The 24,583-nt window shown below is 44.2% G+C and overlaps 1 protein-coding gene across 5 annotated transcripts in view; it reads left to right on the top strand.

The window, feature by feature from the left end:
• Positions 1–24,583, top strand: part of CAMTA1 (calmodulin binding transcription activator 1) — a 2,097,701-nt gene that overhangs the window by 1,722,446 nt on the left and 350,672 nt on the right. For all 5 annotated transcript variants that reach the window (XM_075328219.1, XM_075328220.1, XM_075328218.1 and 2 more), the window contains one exon: positions 12,465–14,314. In XM_075328219.1, coding sequence (XP_075184334.1) covers positions 12,465–14,314 — 1,850 coding nt within the window. The remainder of the gene's footprint in view (positions 1–12,464; positions 14,315–24,583) is intronic.

Here is a 24,583-nt window from a genome sequence, read left to right as displayed (position 1 = left end):
CTCTGATATCCCAATATAATATTCAATATTATAATGTACCCCCAGAGTCCTTCATATATTATAATGCACCCCCATAGTTATCCATATATTATAATGCATCCCTCATAGTCCTTCATATCATATAATGCATCTTATAGTCCTCCATATATTATAATACACTCCCCATAGTCCTCCATATATTATAATGTACCACCCAGAGTCCTCCCATACTATAATATACTCCCCATAGTCCTCCACATATTATAATACAGTCCCCCATAGTCCTCCACATATTATAATGTACCACCCAGAGTCCTCCCATACTATAATATACTCCCCATAGCCCTCCATATATTATAATGTACCAGCTAGAGTCCTCCATATATTATAATACATTCCCATAGTCCTCCATATATTATAATGTACCACCTAGAGTCCTCCATATGTTATAATGCACTCCCCATAGTCATCCATATATTACAATGCACTCCCCATAGTCCTCCATATATTACAATGCACTCCCCATAGTCATCCATATATTATAATACACTCCCTATAGTCCTCCATATATTACAATGTACTCCCCATAGTCATCCATATATTATCATACACTCCCTATAGTCTTCCATATATTATAATACACTCCCCATAGTCCTCCATATATTATAATGTACCACCCAGAGTCCTCCCATACTATAATATACTCCCCATAGTCCTCCACATATTATAATACAGTCCCCCATAGTCCTCCACATATTATAATGTACCACCCAGAGTCCTCCCATACTATAATATACTCCCCATAGCCCTCCATATATTATAATGTACCAGCTAGAGTCCTCCATATATTATAATACATTCCCATAGTCCTCCATATATTATAATGTACCACCTAGAGTCCTCCATATGTTATAATGCACTCCCCATAGTCATCCATATATTACAATGCACTCCCCATAGTCCTCCATATATTACAATGCACTCCCCATAGTCATCCATATATTATAATACACTCCCTATAGTCCTCCATATATTACAATGTACTCCCCATAGTCATCCATATATTATCATACACTCCCTATAGTCTTCCATATATTATAATACACTCCCTATAGTCCTCCATATATTATAATGCACTCCCCATAGTCATCCATATATTACAATGCACTCCCCATAGTCATCCATATATTATAATACACTCCCTATAGTCCTCCATATATTATAATGTACCAGCTAGAGTCCTCCATATATTATAATACATTCCCATAGTACTCCATATATTATAATGTACCACCTAGAGTCCTCCATATGTTATAATGCACTCCCCATAGTCATCCATATATTACAATGCACTCCCCATAGTCCTCCATATATTACAATGCACTCCCCATAGTCATCCATATATTATAATACACTCCCTATAGTCCTCCATATATTACAATGTACTCCCCATAGTCATCCATATATTATCATACACTCCCTATAGTCTTCCATATATTATAATACACTCCCTATAGTCCTCCATATATTATAATGCACTCCCCATAGTCATCCATATATTACAATGCACTCCCCATAGTCATCCATATATTATAATACACTCCCTATAGCCCTCCATATATTATAATGTACCAGCTAGAGTCCTCCATATATTATAATACATTCCCATAGTACTCCATATATTATAATGTACCACCTAGAGTCCTCCATATGTTATAATGCACTCCCCATAGTCATCCATATATTACAATGCACTCCCCATAGTCCTCCATATATTACAATGCACTCCCCATAGTCATCCATATATTATAATACACTCCCTATAGTCCTCCATATATTACAATGTACTCCCCATAGTCATCCATATATTATAATGCACTCCCCATAGTCTTCCATATCTTATAATGCACTCCCCATAGTCATCCATATATTACAATGCACTCCCCATAGTCATCCATATATTATAATACACTCCCTATAGTCCTCCATATATTATAATACACTCCCTATAGTCCTCCATATATTATAATACACTCCCTATAGTCCCGTGGCGCACAAAATTGCGCGGACCCATCACACTACTTACCTGCCTAGCGACGTCGCTGTGACCAGCGAACCGCCTCTTTTCTAAGGGGGAGATTCGTTCGGCGTCACAGCGACGTCACTAAGCGGCTGCCCAATAGAAGCGGAGGGGTGGGGATGAGCGGGCCGAACATCCCACCCACCTCCTTCCTTCCTCATTGCCGGTGGCCGCAGGTAAGTTGAGGTTCCTCGTTCCTGCGGTGTCACACGTAGCGATGTGTGCTGCCGCAGGAACGACGAACTACATCGTACACACAGCAGCAGCGATAATCGAGAATAGGGGGCATATCACCGATTTGCGATTTTGCACGTGTTTGCGACGATTTTTGATCGCTCATACGTGTTACACGCAACGACATCGCTAACGGCGCCGGATGTGCGTCACGAATTCCGTGACCCCAACGACATGTCATAGTGTGTAAAGCGGCCTTTAGTCATCTACCCACCGTGATTAGATACATACTCACTTCTCACATGTACTGTATATAATTATTAATTGCGTTATTGTTACTTTTTAAACACATTATAGAATGAACTCAGATGCACGGAGCAGTCAATGTGATAAATAGATCTATACAGGATCTTTGGGAGACCCCTCCAATCAGTCATCACCTCCGGCACCGGTTGGTTGTAGCAGAGCACAACTGCTCTGTACGCTATTTAGTGGCGGGTGACAAGTGCTGCAGATTGGCTCCTATTCTCTTCAGTAGTAGCTGATCTGCAGAGCCCAGCAGCTGCAATGTACTGAGCTTTGCTGTGTTATTCCGTACACTGTGCATCCGGTCAGCCATATTATTATTATTTACTGTTGTTCTGTTCCTTACAGTGTATTTCATGCCTATTTTCAGCTCAGCCCTTACCGATGTCAGCTGTTTAATGACCTCAGCTCGTACTATTTCACTATTCCATATTTATTGCACGACCGTTCTACGGTATTATTAGGAGCAGCCTATATTATTGTTGCACAGACATAATGGGATTTTTTTCATGCTCACATATATTCATTGGTATCTCACTGGTCTTTTGCTTCTATGCACAAATTATTCATATATTTGCAGATGCAACAGCACAATTGCCCAAAAGCCAAAAAAAGAACATATCTCAGGTTGCTAGTGCAGCTAATATGTACCCAGATTGAAAACTAGATACTGAGGGACTCTGCAAGGCTCTGGAGTTTACTTATATATCATAAGACGTCCAGGGAAAGAGGGTGCAAAGCCTTTCCTGACCATAATAAGAAAGTAATCGGACATTTAAAGGAGCTGTTTCAGTTAAGATATAAGGTTTATTCTTGGCTAGTGGCTGCATCTGGTATTACAGCTCCAACCCATGCTTTTGAGATGTAATACCAGACACAGCCACTACATAAAGGTGGCGCTATTTCTGTGCAAAAGTAGGCGCTCATGTAAAATAAATCTAGGGCCAAAACAGCTCATAAGTAGCCACTTTACAACAAAGAAATGCAATAATTTTAATTAAAGCATGGCAAATGAAGTTATGTAATGCAGTGTTCTCTGTTGTCATTGATAGAAGAGCTATCGCACTATTTGGTTCTGTGTTGTGCTAGAATAGACGTAACACACTATGTGTAGTGACAAACACGGACATATGGAGAGAAGCAGGTATCCATGTGATGAGTGGAGAGGAATTACACTGTCAGTTTATAGAAATATGAATGTTGTTTTATAAAGAGGAAGAACGTAAAATGTTCTTAAAATGGCTCTCCGTGCATCATAGAGTCTACTGAAGAGCTTTAGTCCACGATTTTATAGCTGGCCATACACATTAGATGGCTGTCGGTGAGAGATGCTTTTGTTACACATTCTGTCTCTGAGCGGCGCTATTGGGGTCCGCTCATCCCCATCAAGTGACCCCCGGGCTCCGTGACCTCTGAGATCCGGTGATGTCACATCAACAGTTGACCCGAAATCACTGAGGCCGGCCCCAGTCTTCCTGAGTGACTGACTGTGGGCAGAGTTTCACCAAACATCACAGCCCAGCATTGCTCCTGCTTGTGGTGCTCTGCAGTGAAGGAGATAGCGGGACTGATGAGCAGTGGAACTTCGCCCACAGTCCAGTCATTCACGGAGACTGGGGCCGCCTCGGTGATGTCAGATCAACTGGAAATTGATGTGACATCACCGGATCTCAGAGGTCACGGAGTCCGGGGGGGGTCACGTGATGGGGATGGGCGCCGCTCAGAAGCAGAATGTGTAACACAAGCTATTTGACAAAAGCCTTCCCTGTAAGTTTTACAGCAATGTGGTCACTAATGCTGAGTAGTGAACCATCCCTTTAAGACACATCGGACTTGTCTCTCTCTCCCCCCGGAAGCTTGGCATTAACCCCTTCCTTTCCACATTACTAGTCACAATTGAAAAATTTGGCCTGGCCAGGAAGGTGAAACCAGGGGTTAAAAGTTGAGGGTGACTGAGTAGGCCGTTGCACCAAAGCACTCTCATTTGTATACTAAATATTTTTTTCTTCTGGCAACTAAATATACAATATAGGTATAGCTTTAATATGGGCTAGTCTCCTACATACTTGTATAAGTGGTTTCATTAGCATTTTTGGGCTGACAAACTCCCTTTAATAATGTTATCAGTTCAGGAATACTAGCTTCCCTTATGACAAAATATAAACAAATTAATCAGCAGAATTTTGTCCCATTATTCGGAATGTTAGAAATGAACTTTGATAAAAGGGACGTACATTTCGTAGAGCTCTCAGTGGGGGAAAGAGACAAGGAGATACATTTGTAGGATTGTCCAGCAAACAGGTCCAAAGTTTAAAAGTAAAAAATGTTTTCTTTATTTCATCGTAGATAAAATTCCATCATGTCAAGTACACAAAACATAGAGCAGGAGGACGCGTTTCGGATATCACATCCTTATTCTGTCTCCATGATGATGAAGATGGAGACAGAATAAGGATGTGATATCCGAAACGCGTCCTCCTGCTCTATGTTTTGTGTACTTGACATGATGGAATTTTATCTACGATGAAATAAAGAAAACATTTTTTACTTTTAAACTTTGGACCTGTTTGCTGGACAATCCTAAAAATGTATCTCCTTATCTGCTTGGAGTTGGCTTTCTCCTTCTGGTCCACGCATGGTCAAAATTTGCTGGTCTCCAATCAATTACAACAGGTGAGCTGGACTGTTCCTTGAAAGAGACAAGGGTATTGGGTCCTGTGATTTCTCCGTATGCCCCTCCTGGGAGGAGAAACGTCCACATGACTGTTAAAATGAAAAGACATTATGATGTCATCTGCACTTCTGCACAAAGTTTTCACAAGTTTGGGAGTTTTATGCCTTGTTGATGTATTGCCAGATCAATGTTCTTTATTTTTTTATTTTTTTTTAGCGCTTGGTTTTAAAATCATTGTTTTTCTTTTCCTTTCTTCCCAAGCACTTGAAACTGACCCAGCTTCTTGACACAAGTAATTACGGCCATTAGTAAGGAAGGATTACCTTTCATCTCCTTTTGGGTCATTATAGAATAATTAAAGTTTCTGGGAAGAAAAGGAAAACAATTAGCAGAAGAAAGATCAAAAATTCATGGGCCTTCACAGCGAGCGGCGGAGAATTTGAGCTAAAGATTTGAGCAAATATAATGCAGGATAATTTACAGAAACCTTGTTGTAAGAAAACAGTCATTAAACATGGCACAGAGTCAGCGGTAATGTAGGATATAGGTTACTGGAGAATGTTCTTTAAGGCATGGCTCATATCTGTGCCAGGAGCGATATTTATAAGGAACAGAACACTTCTTCCAACATTTGTAAATATGAGACTTAGGGGCACTTTGCACACTGCGACATCGCAGGTGCGATGTCGGTGGGGTCAAATTGAAAATGACGCACTTCCGGCATCGCATGCGACATCGCAGTGTGTAAAGGCTGGATGATACGATTAACGAGCGCAAAAGCGTCGTAATCGTATCATCGGTGCAGCGTCGGCGTAATCCATGATTACGCTGACGCGACGGTCCGATGTTGTTCCTCGCTCCTGCGGCAGCACACATCGCTGTGTGTGAAGTCGCAGGAGCGAGGAACGTCTCCTACCGGCCTCACTGCGGCTTCCGTAGGATATGCAGAAGGAAGGAGGTGGGCAGGATGTTTACATCCTGCTCATCTCCGCCCCTCCGCTCTGATTGGCTGCCTGCCGTGTGACGTCGCAGTGACGCCGCACGACCCGCCCCCTTAACAAGGAGGCGGGTCGCCGGCCACAGGGACGTCGCACGGCAGGTGAGTGTGTGTGTGAAGCTGGCGTAGCGATAATTTTCGCTACGCCAGCTATCACCACATATCGCTGCTGCGACGGGGGCGGGCACTATCGCACTCGGCATCGCAGCATCGGCCTGCGATGTCGTAGTGTGCAAAGCCCGCCTTAGAGTGTTGGTGTACAATATATTGTAACTATGGCCCATTCCAGACTGGCAGAGCCGAGAGCATGCCTAGCAAGGTGCCAAGTGCTATATGGAGCCCTTTAAGGGAATAGGAGTGTTGTATAGGGGTATTAGTAATATAGCGGTAATATACAGGGAGTACGAGGATTGATTATTTATACTAATATAACTATAAGGCCGGGGCCACACGGGGATCTACTGCGATCCTCGTATGATACTTGGCTCATGCTGGCAGCACAGCAGGAGCCGAGTGTCATGCAAGTGTCACTGCGACTGAGGTCCGATCATGCGATCAGACCTCAGCTGTGGGGGACGGGCTGGCTCTGAGGAGGGCAAGGAGGGATTTATCTCCCTCTCTCCTCTGTAGCCGGCTATTGCCATTCTTGCACTGCACTCGCGGTACACCGGTGTACCGCGAGGGCAGTGCGATCTTTCTCTCACCCCATAGACTTGAATGGGTGCAAGAGAAAGTGTCTCGCATTGCACTCGCAGCATGCTGCAATTGTTTTCTCGGTCCGATTAGGGCTGAGAAAATAATCGCTCATGGGTGCTGACACACAGGCTAATATTGGTCTGAGTGGAATGCGATGTTTTATCGCATCCCGCTCGCTCCGATTTTCACGCCGTGTCTTAGGCCTATCGCACCATAAATCTGCGTATCTTACTTTTCTATTTATAAAGTATACAAAATTATGTCCAGAAACATTTAGACAGTGACATAAGTTTTGGCATTTTAGCTGTTTACCAAAACATATTCAAGTTACAGTTATATAATCAATATGAGGTTAACGTGCAAACCCTAACCTTTAATTTGAGGGTATTCACATCCTAATTAAGAATTACACCTTTTTAATATGTAACTGTCTCTTTATCAAGGGAATAAAAGTAATAGAAGATCTTTAAGTCAGTAAAAGGTCTGGAGCTGATTCCAGGTTTGCCATTTGCTCTTGGAAGCTGTTGTTGTGAGCCCACAACATGCGGTCAAAGAAACTCTCAATAGAAGAGAAATCGACCATGATTAGGCTGAAAAAAAGAATAAACGCAACAGAGTGATAGCACAAATATTAGAAATGGCCAAATCAACAGTTTGGTACATTCTGGAATAAAAAGAGTGCACTGGTGAGCTCGGGAACTCATTGTAGTATACTCATAAATATTCTTGAAGGGTTTATCAATGATTATTTTATTTTTTTACTATGTGCATAAGATCATACAGGCAGGTTGTTGCTAACTGTGCTCATCTGCCTGTACTGCCCAGCACAGATCTCTGCAGGCACAGAACGCTCACAGGCCGATCTGTCACATCACGTCTGCAGAGCAACTGCTATAGTGACGGGGCAGGACTACTGATGTCATGATGATTGACAGCCAGCTCCTCACTGCTTAACTGCGAGTAGATGGCTGTCAATCAGCATGACATTGGCCTTGTCAACAGAGCAGCCCGGAAGAGGAAGAGCTGCTCTGTTGATGTGAAGCAGCAGAATCACCAAAAGGAGTGGTCCTTTACTGCTCTAAGCAGTACACTTAAAAATAAGACCTACCCCAAAAATAAGCCCTAGCAGCAATTCCTGGCCTTTTTGGAGTATGCTGGTAGTTAACAACTACCTGCATGTTATTTTTTTTTTTTACTATGGGTCTAAAAAGTAACACCTTTAAAGAAAACATTCACATTTTCAGAACCTGCAGTATTTACTTGACCGTTAACATAAAACAATAAACCTCTTTCTTTGCAAATCCTTTGACTTTCTTAAAGGAGTTGTCCGGGATTTTAACATTGATGACCTATCCTTAGGATAGATCATCAGTGTATGCCGATCAGCTGTTCCGGTGACGATACTACTCAGTTGCGGAGCTGCACAGTACAGGTCCATCAACTGCATAGTGGCCGATGCCAGGTACTGCAACTCTGCTCCCTATTTATTTGAATAGGACACCACTATACAGTTGATGGAGCTGTGCAGCTCTGCAACTGAGTAGTATCGGCACCGAAACAGCTGATCGACAGACATTGATGAGTAGTTCTGGCCAGCGGCACTAGGAACTGATTGACGAGGTGTTGGGTGTCTCACCCCCATCGATCAGACACTGATGACCTATTCTAAAGGATGCTTTACACGCTGCGATATCGGTAACGATATATCGTCGAGGGTCACGTCACTAGTGACGCACATCCGGCGCCGTTACCGACATCACAGCGTGTAACACAAATGAGCGACGATCAACGAGCACAAAAACGTGAAAAATCGTTGCTCGTTGGCACATCGCACATTTCCTTAATAACGCTGCTGCGACAGGTACGATGTTGTTCGTCGTTTCTGCGGCAGCACACATCGCTATGTGGGACACTGCAGGAGCAACGAACATCTCTCATCTCCTTACCTGCCTCCAGCGGCAATGCGGAAGGAAGGAGATGGGCGGGAGGTTACTTCCCGCTCAGCTCTGCCCCTCCGCTTCTATTGGACGGCTGCCGTGTGACGTCGCTGTGACGCCGTACGAACCGCCCCCCTTAGAAAGGAGGCGTATCGCCGGCCAGAGCGACGTTGCAGGGCAGGTAAGTCCGTGTGACGGGGGTTAGCGATGTTGTGTGCGTGCGCACGTGCAGTGATTTGCTCATGACGCACAACCGACGGGGGTGGGTACGATCGCTAGCGATATCGGTACCGATATCGCAGCGTGTAAAGTACCCTTTCGGATGGGCCATCAATCTTAAAGTCCTGGACAACCTCTAACTTTTTCTGCGAGAATTTACAAAATAAAGCTAATAAATTAAATTTGTTGACAGTTACCCTATTAAAGCTTAGCCGATGGGTGAGTAAAAGTATTTACAGGGTGTCTTAACTTTTTATTAGTCTAAATATGAAATGTTTTTTTTAATTTTAGCAACATAACCATCAGTGGATAACCTACATAACATTGCTGCACTGAACGCCTCATCTCTCCTGTAGCGCTTTGAAATGTTTCATTAATGCCCAATGTAATAACACTTGACGAGATTGCCCCATTAATTGAGTATAGTTCACACACAAGCTGTATTTATCTGTAGATGCTGTCAGGACCAAAACAACAATGACCCCAATTTTTGACCTTTCCCTTCTTCTGCACTAATGAACAGCACCGTTTTCTTCCGTCTAAGACAAGTGTCGAGGAATAAATCCACAAGAGGCGGTTTGTTATGTAAATGATCTTCCATAAAGAAAATCGATAATTCTTTTGGACTGTGTCCGATGGGTAGTTGTTTATTTTTTGTTGTCAAGTGGAAGACGATTGTTAATTTGCCCCCTATTCCACCTATACAGATATTTACAATGTTAGCAATGATTCTACGCTGCAATAGCGAGCATTTAATCAGTATCAACCCATGAAAATTTAAAGCAAGTCTTAAAATCTTCAATTGGTCTAAAACAACCATTTTAATAACATGCGTAATGTAAGGGCTCGTTCACACGGGCGTATAAATCGGACGAGTACTATCCGATTTTACCATTAAATGTATAAGCACCTGAAAGGGAATGTGACATCAAAAATGACCTAATCAGGTTTTTATGTTATCTGTATTTTAAAAAAAATAATAATTTAGCAATTTTCACAGCTTTTTTAGAGAAGAAGAGTTTTCAGCAGGCGCCTTATCGTCAAAGGTAGTTTAACAATGGCAGCTAAAACATCTGATAAAGAATCCACCAGTCACAATAGGTGATGTCACAGCTGGCCCTGCTCCCCTGTCCTTACAATTACCTTTTCTACAGAAACATCTAATGTGTATGTTCAGAGTCTATACATTGCTGCTAATGTACATGTGTTATGTACAGAAACAACAAAAAGTTACAGTATAAAAGCCAAAAAAAGTGAAAATTGCAAGATTTGTTTTTTTCTATCTAACTATTGTGATATGGAAGAAGAAAAATAAAACAATTTAAAACAATAAAACAAAAATTTGATTTAAACAAAAGGTCATATTTTGATAACACATTGTCTGAGATTAGTCAAAGGTCTGCTTTTTTTCCAAAAACCAAGCCACCCATGTGCAAGGTCAACGTCTCATATTGCGACTTGATCTCTAGAATAGAGCTGGGCTGTCCTATTGTATTTTGTGAAATCACCAACATTTTATCCCATATTTTTGGGAACCATACACCAGCAGCTGCCCCTACAGTATCAGAAAATAATTGGTGGCTAATAAGATTGGGCAAAAAATAGGAAAATAAAATAAGAAATGTTTACTTGTTCTATTATTTGGTATCAGGTTGCTCAATATACTCAGTTACGGATTGTAATTTTAAGTAGATTCAATACATTTATACTCTTAAAGGAAGTTTGTGACCACCAAAATGGACTTCTAAAGCCTAAGACCTATAACAGTCATAAAAGCACTGGACCCATTACTGGTGAAGTGCCTGAAAAAAAGGTTTAAATCGAGTTCAAATTATGGACATTTGGTGCACCCTGGGCATGGCCAAGAGCTTGGTGCAATGATACACCCCATCATTTTTCATTTTGCTTCTGATTGACAGTGTTTGCTTCCAAGACTAAAGGCCCTGTCACACGCAGCGATATCGCTAGCGAGCATACCCGCCCCTGTCATTTGTGCGTCACTGGCAAATCTCTGCCTGTGGCGCACAATATCGTTAGGAGCCGTCACATGGGCTTACCTGCCTATCGACGTTGCTGTGGGCGGCGAACCACCTCCTTTCTAAGGGGGCAGTTCGTGCAGCGTCACAGCGGTATCACTAAGTGGCCGCCCAATAGAAGCGGAGGAGCGGAGATGAGCGGACGTAACATCCCGCCCACCTCCTTCCTTCCTCATTGCCGGCGGCCGCAGGTAAGCTGTAGTTTGTCGTTCCTGGGGTGTCACACGTAGCGATGTGTTCTGCCTCAGGAACGACTAGCAACCTGCGTCCTCAACAATTAACGATTTTTTGAAAATGAACGACGTGTTAACAATGGACGATTTGGTGAGTATTTTCCATCGTTAACGGTCGGTCGTTGGTATCATGTGCAGCAACTTCGCTAACGATGCCAGATGTGCGTCAAGGAATCCGTGACCCCGGCGATATATCGTTAGATACGTCATTGTGTGTGACGGGGCCTTAAGCCTAAAGTCATTTAGCATTTCGTGATCCTCTCTGCTGAGGTCACTCACTGCACTGATACATCCGGATATGTAGAGTGTGGCACCAGCAAAGAGGAGCCTGAATGTGCCCTGTGACGTGCACATCTATGGGCTGACTTTAGCCAGTATTTGCTCTAAAAAACAAGTGCTGTCAATCAGAAGCAAGTTAAGCTTCCGATATGCAAAATGAGAGGGCGTAATGGTGTGCCAATCTCTTGGCCACACCTAAGGTACACCAAAGCCCCCTCATCTGGATAGGCATAATGGTCCACCAATCTCTTGGCCACACCTAAGGTACACCAAAGCCCCCTCATCTAGATAGGCATAATGGTGCACCAATCTCTTGGCCACACCTAAGGTACAACAAAGCCCCCTCATTTGGATAGGCATAATGGTGCACCAATCTCTTGGCCAAACCTAAGGTGCACCAAAGCCTCCTCATCTGCATGTGCCTAATGGTGAATCAATCTATTGGCCACACCTAAGGTACACCAAAGCCCCCTCATCTGGATAGGCATAATGGTGCGCCAATCTCTCGGCCACACCTAAGGTACAACAAAGCCCCCTCATTTGGATAGGCATAATGGTGCACCAATCTCTTGGCCAAACCTAAGGTGCACCAAAGCCTCCTCATCTGTATAGGCATAACAGAGCACCAATCTCTTGGCCACACTTAAGGTGCACCAAAGCCCCCTCATTTGGATACACATTAAAAGTTACTTTCTCGGGCACTATACCAGTAACAGGCACTAGTATGATTTTTAAATTGGCTAAGTCCTTTTATTACACTATAGCTTGTATTTTGGTGATGATAGACTCTATAAAAATAAATATTGTCATTGTACTGCTTTATTAATGTGGTATTGTCATTTCCATTATTTCAGGTGCGGGTAGCAGTATTCATCACAAATGTAACAGTGCCAAACATCGCATCATCTCACCAAAGGTCGAGCCAAGGACAGGAGGCTACAGCGCTCACTCAGAGGTACAAAATAATGATGTTTCAGAAGGAAAGAATGAGCACAGTCATGGAAAATCCTCCAGCCGAGAGAAACGAAATGGTAAAATGGCAAAACCAGTGCTGCTTCATCAAAATAGTACGGAAGTTTCTTCAACAAATCAAGTGGAGGTTCCTGACACCACCCAGAACTCCCCTGTGTCCATCAGCAGTGGCCTGAATAGTGATCCAGATATGGCTGACAGTCCTGCCGTCACTGGTGTCTCCAGCATGGCTGTTGCTTCAGTCATGGGGAGCCTCTCCCAAAGTGCCACTGTGTTTATGTCTGAAGTCACAAATGAAGCAGTGTACACAATGTCACCAAACACTGGTCCCAATCAACACCTCTTGTCCTCAGATACAACCACCCAGGGACTCGTACTGGCAGTAAGTTCAGATGGCCACAAGTTTGCCTTCCCCACTACAGGCAGCTCTGACAGCCTGTCCATGTTGTCTGCTAATGTCTCAGATGAGCTTGTTTTGTCCACCACCCTCGATAACAGCAGGAAGATCCCAGAAACCACAATGAATTTTGACCCCGACTGTTTCCTCAATAACCCAAAGCAAGGGCAGACGTATGGTGGAAGTGGTCTAAAAGAAGACAACATTAGCACTAATATGCGAAGGTCATCCAGCACAGACCGAAGCTTTACTTTCAATACAACTTTAGCAAAAGAGATAAAAACTGAAGACACAACGTTCGAGCAACAGTTATCAAAGGAGAGCTTTCCATCTACATCATCAAATACCCTCACCCTCACTCCTGGTTCCAGCTTGTTGCCATCAGGTGGTGGACTAAGTCCTAGTACCACGTTGGAGCAAATGGATTTTAGTGCTATTGACTCCAACAAAGATTATTCAGCCAGCTTCAACCAGACCGTGCAGAGTCCACATGTCCATCAAACCCCATCTCCTAGCTTCTTTTTACAAGATGCCAGCAAACAAATACCCCTGGAACAAAACTCCCACAATGGTATAAATGACTCAAGCAACACGTACGTCAACACATTAGGGATGACAAATGTCAAGACTGAAGTATCCAGTCAAACGCAAACCCACTGTAATGGTACAATTGACCACGGTAGAATAGAGTCAACATCTTCTCTCCAACTTATGCAGTTTCAAGCAAATTATCAAACAATGACTAATGAGGAGGTTCAAATGGAAACATCGCAACAGTCTGAAGGCAACGAGAACCTTCTCAAACCTGGGGATCTTCAGGCCTGCAATGCAGAGCATTATATGCAGTCAGAAAATGGTACAGCGATGAGGAACGGCAACGGCCTTCCTATTTTGCAGGGAAATATGGTGCAAGGACTCTACCCTGTTGCTCATCAGGCGCTAAGTAACTCTTCCAACATGGAACTTAATTTAGATCATTTTGATATCTCCTTCAGCAACCAGTTCTCTGACCTTATCAATGACTTTATATCAGTAGAAGGAGGGAGTAACACCATCTATGGTCATCAGCTGGTAGCTGGAGATAGCAATGTATTGCCTCAGGCAGAAGATGGTAACAGACCCGCGTACACTCAGGCTGAAATGTGCATACCTTGTTGTAGCCCTCAGCAAGCAAGTATGCAGCTCAACAACTCTGAAACTGGAGCCACCACCATGGCTTATATGCATGTTGCCGAAGTTGTTTCAGCGGCAGCACAAAGTACCCTGGGGATGCTGCAACAAAGTGGACGACTGTTTATGGTGACGGACTACTCACCTGAGTGGTCATATCCTGAGGTAAGATTCCGATTGCCTATTAATATACCAGTCATAACCCTCCAAAATTATGGAAAACTATGTTCAACTATAGCTCCTTAGAGTTTAAAGGACTTTATGGAAAAATTAGTTTTAAAGCGACTATCACTCCAAAACTGACTCCACATAAGAAAATCCTTCTTCCCTAAATATTTGTAAAAAAACTGCTTTTTGACCCCCAAAACACTAAGGTTTGCTTTGAATTTCAGCAGGATCACAATAAGTGTTAAAGAAAATCTGTCACCTGGTCTCCTGAATTTGGCATGCTTCTTTTATTGCTCTTGAGCCATTTTGTCCCTGGAACATGGCTTCTTTCTGAAAATCAAGTCTTGTTAGCAAGTGGGTGTGGTCATCAAGAAGACTGCCACTAAGGCTATGTGTCCACGATGCGTTTTTTCATGCTTTTCTGCAGCGTTTTGAACTGCACCTTTTAGTGCCAAAATGCATGCGTTTTGATTTCCCAGCAAAGTCTATGAGAAATAGGGATTTCTTGTGCCCACCACGCAGTTCAAAACGCTGCGTTTAATTTGCATATTTTGTGGCAAAAACCATGCGTTTAAAAAAGCAGCATGTCAATTGTTTTTGCCATTTGAGGTGCGTTTAGATAACATAGAAGTCAATGAGAAACAGGGAGTAACCAAGAAACATCAAAATTCCACCGTTTTACCTGCTTTACAGGTGCAGAAAACATGCGTTTTGGACTACTAAAACGCATGCTTTTTGCACATCAAAATAATGATTTCATATGTCCCTTTACACACACACATAGTCCGACAATTTATTTAAAGAAAATTATCATTTTATTGCTATATTTCCATTTTTTATTAAATAACCGCTATAATTCTATTAAATCTTGCTATTTTCTTTTTTTTCATACAAATATTTATGTGCCCCTTTTTTTTCTCTTTTTTCACTTGGTTTGACTGTTTAAACTTTATTTAGCAGTGTCTTGATGTTTAAAACGCATGTGTCAAAAAGCATTTGAAAAAGCATTCAAAAAGCGCTAAAAACGCATCAAATACGCGGCAAATACGCATGCGTTTTCAGCGCTAAAGTTCAGCAAAAGGCAACTTTGGCTAATTCAATTAAGGACAAAACGTGCATTTAGAACTGCAAGTAGGGAAAGGCAACGTGGACACATAGCCTAAGGCGGGCTTTGCACACTACGACATCGCAGGTGCGATGTCGGTGGGGTCAAATTGAAAGTGACGCACATCCGGCATCGCATGCGACATCGCAGTGTGTAAAGCCTAGATGATACGATTAACGAGCGCAAAATCGTTGTAATCGTATCATCGGTTCAGTGTCGGCGTAATCCATAATTACGCTGACGCGACGGTCCAATGTTGTTCCTCGCTCCTGCGGCAGCACACATCGCTGTGTGTGAAGTCGCAGGAGCGAGGAACATCTCCTACCGGCGTCACCGCGGCTTCCGTAGGATATGCGGAAGGAAGTGGGCGGGATGTTTACATCCTGCTCATCTCCGCCCCTCCGCCGCTATTGGCCGCCTGCCGTATGACGTCGCTATGACGCCGCACGACCCGCCCCCTTAGGAAGGAGGCGGGTCGCCGGCCACAGCGACGGTCGCAGGGCAGGTGAGTGCGTGTGAAGCTGGCGTAGCGATAATTTTCGCTACGCCAGCTATCACACGATATCGTACCTGCGACAGGGGCGGGGACTATCGCGTGCGACATCGCAGCATCGGCTTGCGATGTCGCAACATGCAAAGCCCGCCTAAGAATAGTTGAGAACCATGCCCACTTCACTTAAAAGAATACATTTGAATACAAGAGGAGGCCATATCTCAGGCACAGAGAGGCACAGGAGCAAAAACAAAAAACCTACCAGATTTAGGGACACAATGTAATTTAGACCAGGTAAAAAACAATGGATATTTATGGCACGTTTCTGTTCCTTTAGGTAAATGCTCTCATCTGTAATGCCAGGAAAACACACAAATGTATACAGTAAACAGCTGTTTATAAAAATATGTGGCTGTGTTAAAAAAATCAAGCAATTGTTTAAGGCTGGAAACACATCTATGCGAGTAAAATCGGTCCGACTGGGCTGAAAAAAACTCGGCTGATTTTAGTTCACGTTAGGTCCGAGTGCAACGCAAGTGCGATGCTTTTTCTGAATAAATTAATGATTTTACTAGCGTGTGTAATGCGTGTGTAATGCGTATTTTTTACTATGTCATCTGCCATTCAGCTCTGCTACATGGCCGCTGACAGCAGACACAGACAGAGCCGCACGATCAGAATGAACTCGGAAGAGTTCGGGGAGACGCCTGACATGATTAATCTAGGACTTATTGGCAGCTATGGGCTGCCAATAACTCCTTATTACCCCGATTTGCCAAAGCACCAGGGCAAATCGGGAAGAGCCGGGTACAGCCCCAGAACTGTCGCATATAATGTAAGCGGCAATTCTGGGCGGCTGCTGACTGATATTGTTAGGCTGGGGGGCTCCCCATAACGTGGAGCTCCCCATCCTGAGAATACCAGCCTTCAGCCGTATGGCTTTATCTGGCTGGTATTAAAATGGGGGGGGGACCGCACGCCGGTTTTTTTAATTATTTAATTATTTATTTCACTGCACAGTATAGACACGCCCACCGGCTGCTGTGATTGGGTGCAGTGAGACACCTGTCACTCAGCGTGGGGGGCGTGTCTCACTGCAACCAATCATAGGCGCCTGTGGGCAGGGAAAGCAGGGAATCCGAGATTGTTTAATGAGCGGCCGGCTTTTTCAAAATAGTAAAAGCCGCCGCAGCAGTGTGAATGCCGTGCAGCACAGCGCCGGGGATCAGGGAACGGTGAGTATGAGAGAGGAGGGGAAAATGACCGACAGACTGTGAGAGAGGGACAGAGACAGTGACGGACCGACAGAGAGAGAATAGAGACCGAGAGGGAGAGACCGACTGACAGAGAATAGTGATTGACAGACATTGTGACACATCACTCGTTTCCAGTGTTTTAGGAAACATGCGAGAAATGTATTTAGAAAATCGGATGTCACTAGGATGGTGTGAGTGCCGTCCCGTGACATCCGATTTTTTACACGCTCCCATAGACTTGCATTGGAGAGACTCGCAGTAGAAACTCGCAAAAAAGCAGCATGCTGCGATTTTTTTCTCAGTCTGATTTGGACTGAGAAAAAAATCGCAGATGAGAGCTGAATCATTCACTAATGTGTGTCCGATTCCAATGCGAGATTTTCTCGCATTGCTCTATTGCGAGAAACTCGCAAGTGAGAAGCAGCCCTAATGATTACCAAAAAAAGCCAGATTTCCTTAAAGCGGTTATCCAATATTTTTTTTTACAGTGTGCCTAAGGCAGCTTTCATATTGCGTTCTGCTCTCTTTTCTGCTCTCCGTTCAGCAGTCCCATCGAGGCTTTCATCCGAAACCCCCACAAAACAGGTTTCAAACGTATGCGCCAACGCATATAACTATAATTGTGCATGAATCAACAGTATCCCATGCACCACTCCACCATTCGTGCTGCTTGAGGCACCACTCCACCAGCTGCAACTTTGTAAACAATCCAAAAAATTCCAAGGCACCAAGAAGTTCCTATCCGTTTATTTGTTCCAGCATACAGAACGAAAAAGTGCAAAAAAACAACGTTTCGGCCAACAAAGGCCTTTTCTTTGTAATTTTTATGGCTTGAAAAAGGCCCTTTGTCGGCCGAAACGTTGTTTTTTTGCACTTTTTCATTCTGTATGCTGGAATAAATAAAGATTTATAAATAGATAAGAGCTTTCGGTGCCTTGGAATTTTTTGGACTATAATGGTGCAGATTGGGTCACCGTGTGCTCTGTCATGCACCATTTTCAGGTGTATACGCTTACTGGAGATGGACACCCAAAAGTAGTGCATCTGGGTGTCCACCTCCAGTAAGCGTTGTGAAATTCATGTGGGATTAGTGGATGAGTGCAGGTATATCTCACCCCGGTATCGGTCTTATGTGACTTAGCATGGTCAGGATCACCTGGTTACTAATGGATTAATGGGAGGTGAAGGACGGAGGTAAAAGGAGTCTGGGAATTTGGGGGGGGTCTCCATCTGGGAACACAGAAAGCCTGTCTGTGTAGGAGACACTTGTGAGTGGGAGCAGTGCTTGATGTTTGTAGGGTTTAGCTGGAAGGGAGAAGACCTCCAGTCTGTAGTTAGGATATTATCCTGTATAGTTAGCGCCGGACAGGCAAGGATTTATTTTGTTGGTGTTTTGTTTTTTTTGTTTATGCTTCACTGCAATAAACCTGACCAAGCGTCAGTTACGCCTGGAATTCGGCTGTCTGCCTGAAGTGAATACGTGCCCTTTGAACCCAGCAAAGGCGATCCCCGAGTGTGTTATCACAGCGTATACTCCTGATAATAGTGCACAACACAGCACATGGTGACTCCATCTGCTCCATTATAGTTAATGGCCCCGTGACCATCGGCACATACGTCCGAAACCCATTTTGCAAGGAGGGGTTGGACGGAAGCCCCGACGGGACCACTGAACGGGGAGAAGAATGCAGTGTGATAGTGGCCTAAGAGCTAACAGGCAGGTAGTTGCTACTTACCTGCCTGTTGTGCCTGCCTCCATTCACCACTAGCAAAGATCGGTCACAGATCGCTCCTCCCAAAAAGTCGATGATTTTCGCTGATTTCTCGTCTACAGGGTGGCGGCTTCTTTTTTGCTCTGCTCTGTAGATGGGTCAGGACAGCTGACATCATGCTGATTGGCAGCTGGCTCCACGTTGCCTAACTGCAGGAATCCGGCAGTCAATCTGCATGACCCCTCCAGTTGCGCCCCGTTGACAAATCAGCCCAGAAGAGGAAGAGCTGCTCTTGTAATATGGAGCAGTTGCTTTGTTGGCAGGAGCGGTTAGTTCTGTGCCAGTGTCCGGTACAACGGCCTGTTAATTTTCAGGCACATGGTAAAAAAAAGTCCCGGATCACACCTTTAAGGGTCACATGTTTAAGACAACATGGTGTCAATGGTCATAATATTTGACCTGTGACCAAAGGGATCATTTGATTCCATCACTTTATATGACCATAATCACTTTGCCATATGGTCACATTTCCCTGGTACTGTATGTGAAAAGTTCAGCCACCTCGTGCCAGCTCCGTATAAAGCCATATCTTACTTGTGGAGACATTAAATAAACAGTAATCAGGCTGAAAGAGCAGATGTTTTATGTCAAAATGTAAAATGCCATCTGCCAAAAATAATTGTGGACTTTTAATGAACACAGGGAGGAAGATCTTTCCCAGGAGACAGAAACCTCTTTTAAAAAAATGATTTCTTAAAATTTAAGTTATTATTTACAGGTATTTTAGGAGCCCATCATCCTGAACCTGAACTAATAATAGAAAACTAAATTAATCCCCCGTCACATCTTGATTAAAATCAATAGACAAATAGCAGCGCTCAAAAACCATAATGACGGTATAAAAAATATATCTAAAAATAAAACTGTCCATTTAGTTCTCTGACATAGCGGCATGTGGAGCCATCAAGAAGAAAAGTCTGGGGACTTAGTTGTAACCGAAAATGTCAGAGAAAGAGTGATAGGAATCTAAGTCCTAATGTGAGGTCAGGAGGGAATCTGCAGCCAAATTCTACTTTCTGCTACAACTTGGCGACTGACAAAGCTTCTAAATAGTCCAATTCCCAATGATCTTTGCATTATTTTAGTACAAAATTAAATCCACCCCACCCAGAGCGCTGGTTCTGGTTCTTGCTAACCCACTCAAAACTAAAGAACCCTTTACTTGATTTCTACCTGCTCTCTTCCTTTGACGCTTTGGATTTGTTCCCAATCCCTTAGTTGCTTATATTGTTTTGCGTGGGATTTAGGAAAAGTGGGTGAGACCATATTGAGCTTGACCCCCTGTTTCTCCTGGAGCCCCATTGGGGACTATAAAACCCATTCTTATAGGAGAATATTTTTTCGTTGACAAAAATGGGGATTTCTTTTAACGTTCTTTTGGAGACTTTAACTTAGAGGTCAAATTTGATCTAAAAACAAAAAAAGGACATTCTTAAATGTTTTTCTTGTGTATAGGCCTTTTCTTGTGTAATGGTGAGTTTCTAAAGATGAGTCACTAAAGGCAGCCATTACGCTGCCCATAGGCACCTGTACTTTAAAACTGAAATCTAAATGACCAGCACTTTAGCATTCGTATGCTGTCATGACCCATGTCTGGCTCAGTGTTGCTGAGTCATTGCTGGTATTCCTTCTCAGGGTTCCATGTCGAGAGGGGTTAATTCTTGCTGCCTCGCTCTGATCTATATCCTAGCACTCCACCTCATGTGCTTCACCAGTAATATTTCCGACTCAGCTACAGTACGTTCCCGTTAGTGACCTGTGTTCTGTCTTGATCCGTCCTGACCTCCGTTTCTTCCCTGACCTGATCTGACCTCCGTCTTCCCCCTGACCCGATCTGACCTCTGTCTCCCACCGGATTTGACCTGACCTGTGGCTCCCGTCTTGTCCTTGTCTCTACCTCTGTTCCCCTCCGGTCTCTGGTCCTCCTCTGTTTGTCTGTCCTTTGCCTTTTGCCTGACCTCTGACCTGTGTCCCCGTTCGTGTCCTTGTCCCCGTCCTTCTGTGACTTCCCAGTTCCTGACCTTTTGGCTATCACCTGACCATGCTTTGCCTTCTCCTGTACCATTGATGAGACCTCCTGTTGTCCTGTTGCAGACCCTGCTTGCTTACTACTCTACTGCCCTCTAGCGGGCTTACCAGCTTACTGTTCATTTAGGTGAGCTCCAGTGCTTCCCTTCAGGGCAGCATTACATTAGTGCAGGCTTGTTTTCCATCCTATCGCCCCCAAGTGGTTGGTCTGCTAACTACTCCCTGAAGCAACACTCCCTGTTTGCTTCAGTGTCTCCCATAGTACAGTGTGACATATACCCTTTTTATTGACCCCTCTATTTATTTATTTTTTTTGCTGGCATGGCATAGTAAAAATACCATTATATTCATAAATATTAGGATGAACACAGCTATTGGACCTCCCAGATCCATGCCTTATACTCTATACTAAACCTAAATCATTAAAACTCATAACTGTAGTTAAAGGGAAACTTTTATCTTGAAAAATGTTATTTACCTGCAGGTATAGGGTTAATCTGAATATTAATAATGTTACAATGCTTCCTTACTGAAGGTGCAGCTACTATGAGAAAATTATCTTATTTCCTCCCTGGAGCTGCAAGCTTTTAGTCATGGGGGTGGGACAGGTACCAGTTCATCTGTTCATAGTACTGTTTATAGTACTGTGAGCAGTTACAGTAGCACTGCCCCATCAGGGCTACCACCAGGAATTACAGGGCCCTATACTGGCAAAATGTCCAGGCCCCCTTCAGCCTCCGTCAAGGCTCCATCCCAGCTCTTTCTCCACCCTTCAAACCTTCCAGAATCCCACAGCCCACTCTTGGAAAAACTCCACTTCTGCACCACGTCCTCACCAGTTACACATTAACACTTCCCTTCGAAAGCCGTATCACATACATGGCAAGCAGCTTTTGTTGTGGCCAAAAGATTTTTTAACTCTGCCACCATGACAAGGTAGACTCTTATGACAGGGCCTTACTCTACTCTAACTTATTAAAAAAAATTCTTAAAATATCCAATGCTCTTTTTAGGTATATTTTTATTTATTTTTCATAAGGGAATGTGTCACATACATTTTTTTTAAAATGACCAATAATACCACTTACAAGGGACAAATACCATCACAACATGGCTAAACCACATATTACCACCACATAGTGACTAAATAGTGACTAAATAATACCACATACAAGATAAAAATACCAGCACACCATGGCCGGGTGGCCGGACAACATATTACTACCACAAGCGACTAATCCTACATAAAAGGGACAAATATCACCACACCATGACCGGACCACATATTACCACCATATAATGACTGAATACTACAATACTGATCAATAACACGAAAACACAGTACTATTATTACCATAAGTGCTACTATACACAAGACATCTGAACATAGTATACAGTTTATAGTTAAGTGTAAAGGTAAGACAGTGACTCACCAGTGACATTATACAGTGGAGCTCTGTATATAGTGTATAGTGTGTAAGCAATACAGTGATCATTAGTGATATTATACACAGTATATAGTGTAATACCGTGACTTACCAGTGACGTCTCTAGTTGAAGCCATTCATCTTCGCTTTCCTTCGTCATCCCATCACTACTTCCAGCCAGGACACGTCTCCGCAGAAAATAACACACAGTTATCTATAGCTGATCAATTCCAGAGCACATGCTCCACTTTTTCCTGGACATCTCCACTACACCAGATGAAGAAAAAAAGCGATATAGTGTTCCCCTGCCCATTTATAGGACCTCTGTCATTAAAAACAGTATCCTCAAAAACAAAATACATCACAGCAGTAATAATATCCTTTAATTATCCCCTATAGTAATAATGTTCCACATCCTGGCCCCTTCCTGTAATAATGTTCTACATCCTAGCCCCTTGTCTCTAAATACTGGCTCCATGTCTCTAAATCCTGGCCCCATGGGTCTCCATCCTGGACCCATGTGTCTCCATCCTGGCCCCATGTGTCTCCATCCTGGTCCCATGTGTCTCCCTCCTGGCCTCATGTGTCTCCATCCTGTCCCCATGTGTCTTCATCCTGGCCCCATTTCTCTCCATGGGCCCCATGTGTCTCCATCATGGCCCCATGTGTCTCCATCGTGGCCCCTTGTGTCTCCATCCTTGCCCCATGTCTCTTCATCCTGGCCCCATGTCTCTCCATCCTGGCCCCATGTGTCTCCATCCTGGCTCCATGTGTCTCCATTCTGGCTCCATGTGCTCCATCCTAGCCCCATGTGTATCCCTCTTGGCCCCATGTGTCTCCCTCCTGGTCCCATGTGTCTCCCTCCTGGCCCCATGTGTCTCCCTCCTGGCCCCATGTGTCTCCATCCTGGCCCCATGTGTCTCCATCCTGGTCCCATGTGTCTCCCTCCTGGCCCCATGTGTCTCCATCCTGGCCCCATGTCTCTTCATCCTGGCCCCATTTCTCTCCATGGGCCCCATGTGTCTCCATCGTGGCCCCATGTGTCTCCATCGTGGCCCCTTGTGTCTCCATCCTTGCCCCATGTCTCTTCATCCTGGCCCCATGTCTCTCCATCCTGGCCCCATGTGTCTCCATCCTGGCCCCATGTGTCTCCCTCCTGGCCCCATGTGTCTCCATCCTGGCCCCATGTGTCTCCCTCCTGGCCCCATGTGTCTCCCTCCTGGCCCCATGTGTCTCCCTCCTGGCCCCATGTGTCTCCCTCCTGGCCCCATGTGTCTCCCTCCTGGCCCCATATGTCTCCCTCCTGGCCCCATGTCTCTTCCTCCTGGCCCCATGTGTCTTCCTCCTGGCCCCATGTCTCTCCATCGTGGGCCCATGTGTCTCCCTCCTGGCCCCATGTCTCTTCATCCTGGCCCCATGTCTCTCCATCGTGGGCCCATGTGTCTCTATCCTGGCCCCATGTGTCTCCCTCCTGGCCTTATGTCTCTCTATCATGACCCCATGTATTTCCATCCTGGCCCCATGTGCCTCCATCCTAGCCTTATGTCTCTCCATCGTGGCCCCTATATATCTGTTCCCCATATTGTGGCTTTTCAATACAAGGATTTTTTTTTTTTTAAAAAAGTTTCTTCTTACCTGGCAGTGATCCAGCTGCATCCTCTTCCTACTTGATCTATGTGGCGTGAACGCGTCGGCGCATGGCAGCGATGTCATACGCCAGCAATTTGAAAGCTGACATCTGCTGATGGCCTCTGATTGGATGTTGACTGTTAACTATTGCCATGCAGGAATATATTTCAACTGAATGTGCATTCGATTACATTCAGTTGAATAGTGAAAAGGCTGAATCCTGCTCCTGAGGCCCAGGGAGCAAAATCAAATAAGTGAGGCCCGGACTGGGTGAGATATGCTGCCAACGTGTCTCACCCAGTCCTGGCACCCCCTCATTGCTCCTGCTCACGAGGCCCCATACACCTGTAAGGTCCGTAATGTACTGATGGTGGCTCTGGCCTCCATGACTGAAATCCATCAGCTCCAGAGAGGAAATAAATTAATTTTCTCCCATTAGCTGACCTTTCAGTGCAGCAGCCAGGCAGTATTGTAACATTATTAGTCTGCTGATTAACCCTAATTCTGCAGGTAAAAAGCATTTTCCAAAGTGACCCCTTTCAAAGGGTATATGAGT

Source organism: Anomaloglossus baeobatrachus, chromosome 11 (genome assembly GCF_048569485.1).
Source record: "Anomaloglossus baeobatrachus isolate aAnoBae1 chromosome 11, aAnoBae1.hap1, whole genome shotgun sequence".
Classification (NCBI taxonomy): Eukaryota; Metazoa; Chordata; class Amphibia; order Anura; family Aromobatidae; genus Anomaloglossus; species Anomaloglossus baeobatrachus.
The sequence above is the reverse complement of the archived record's forward strand: the minus strand, read 5'-3'. Positions and strand labels throughout refer to the sequence as shown.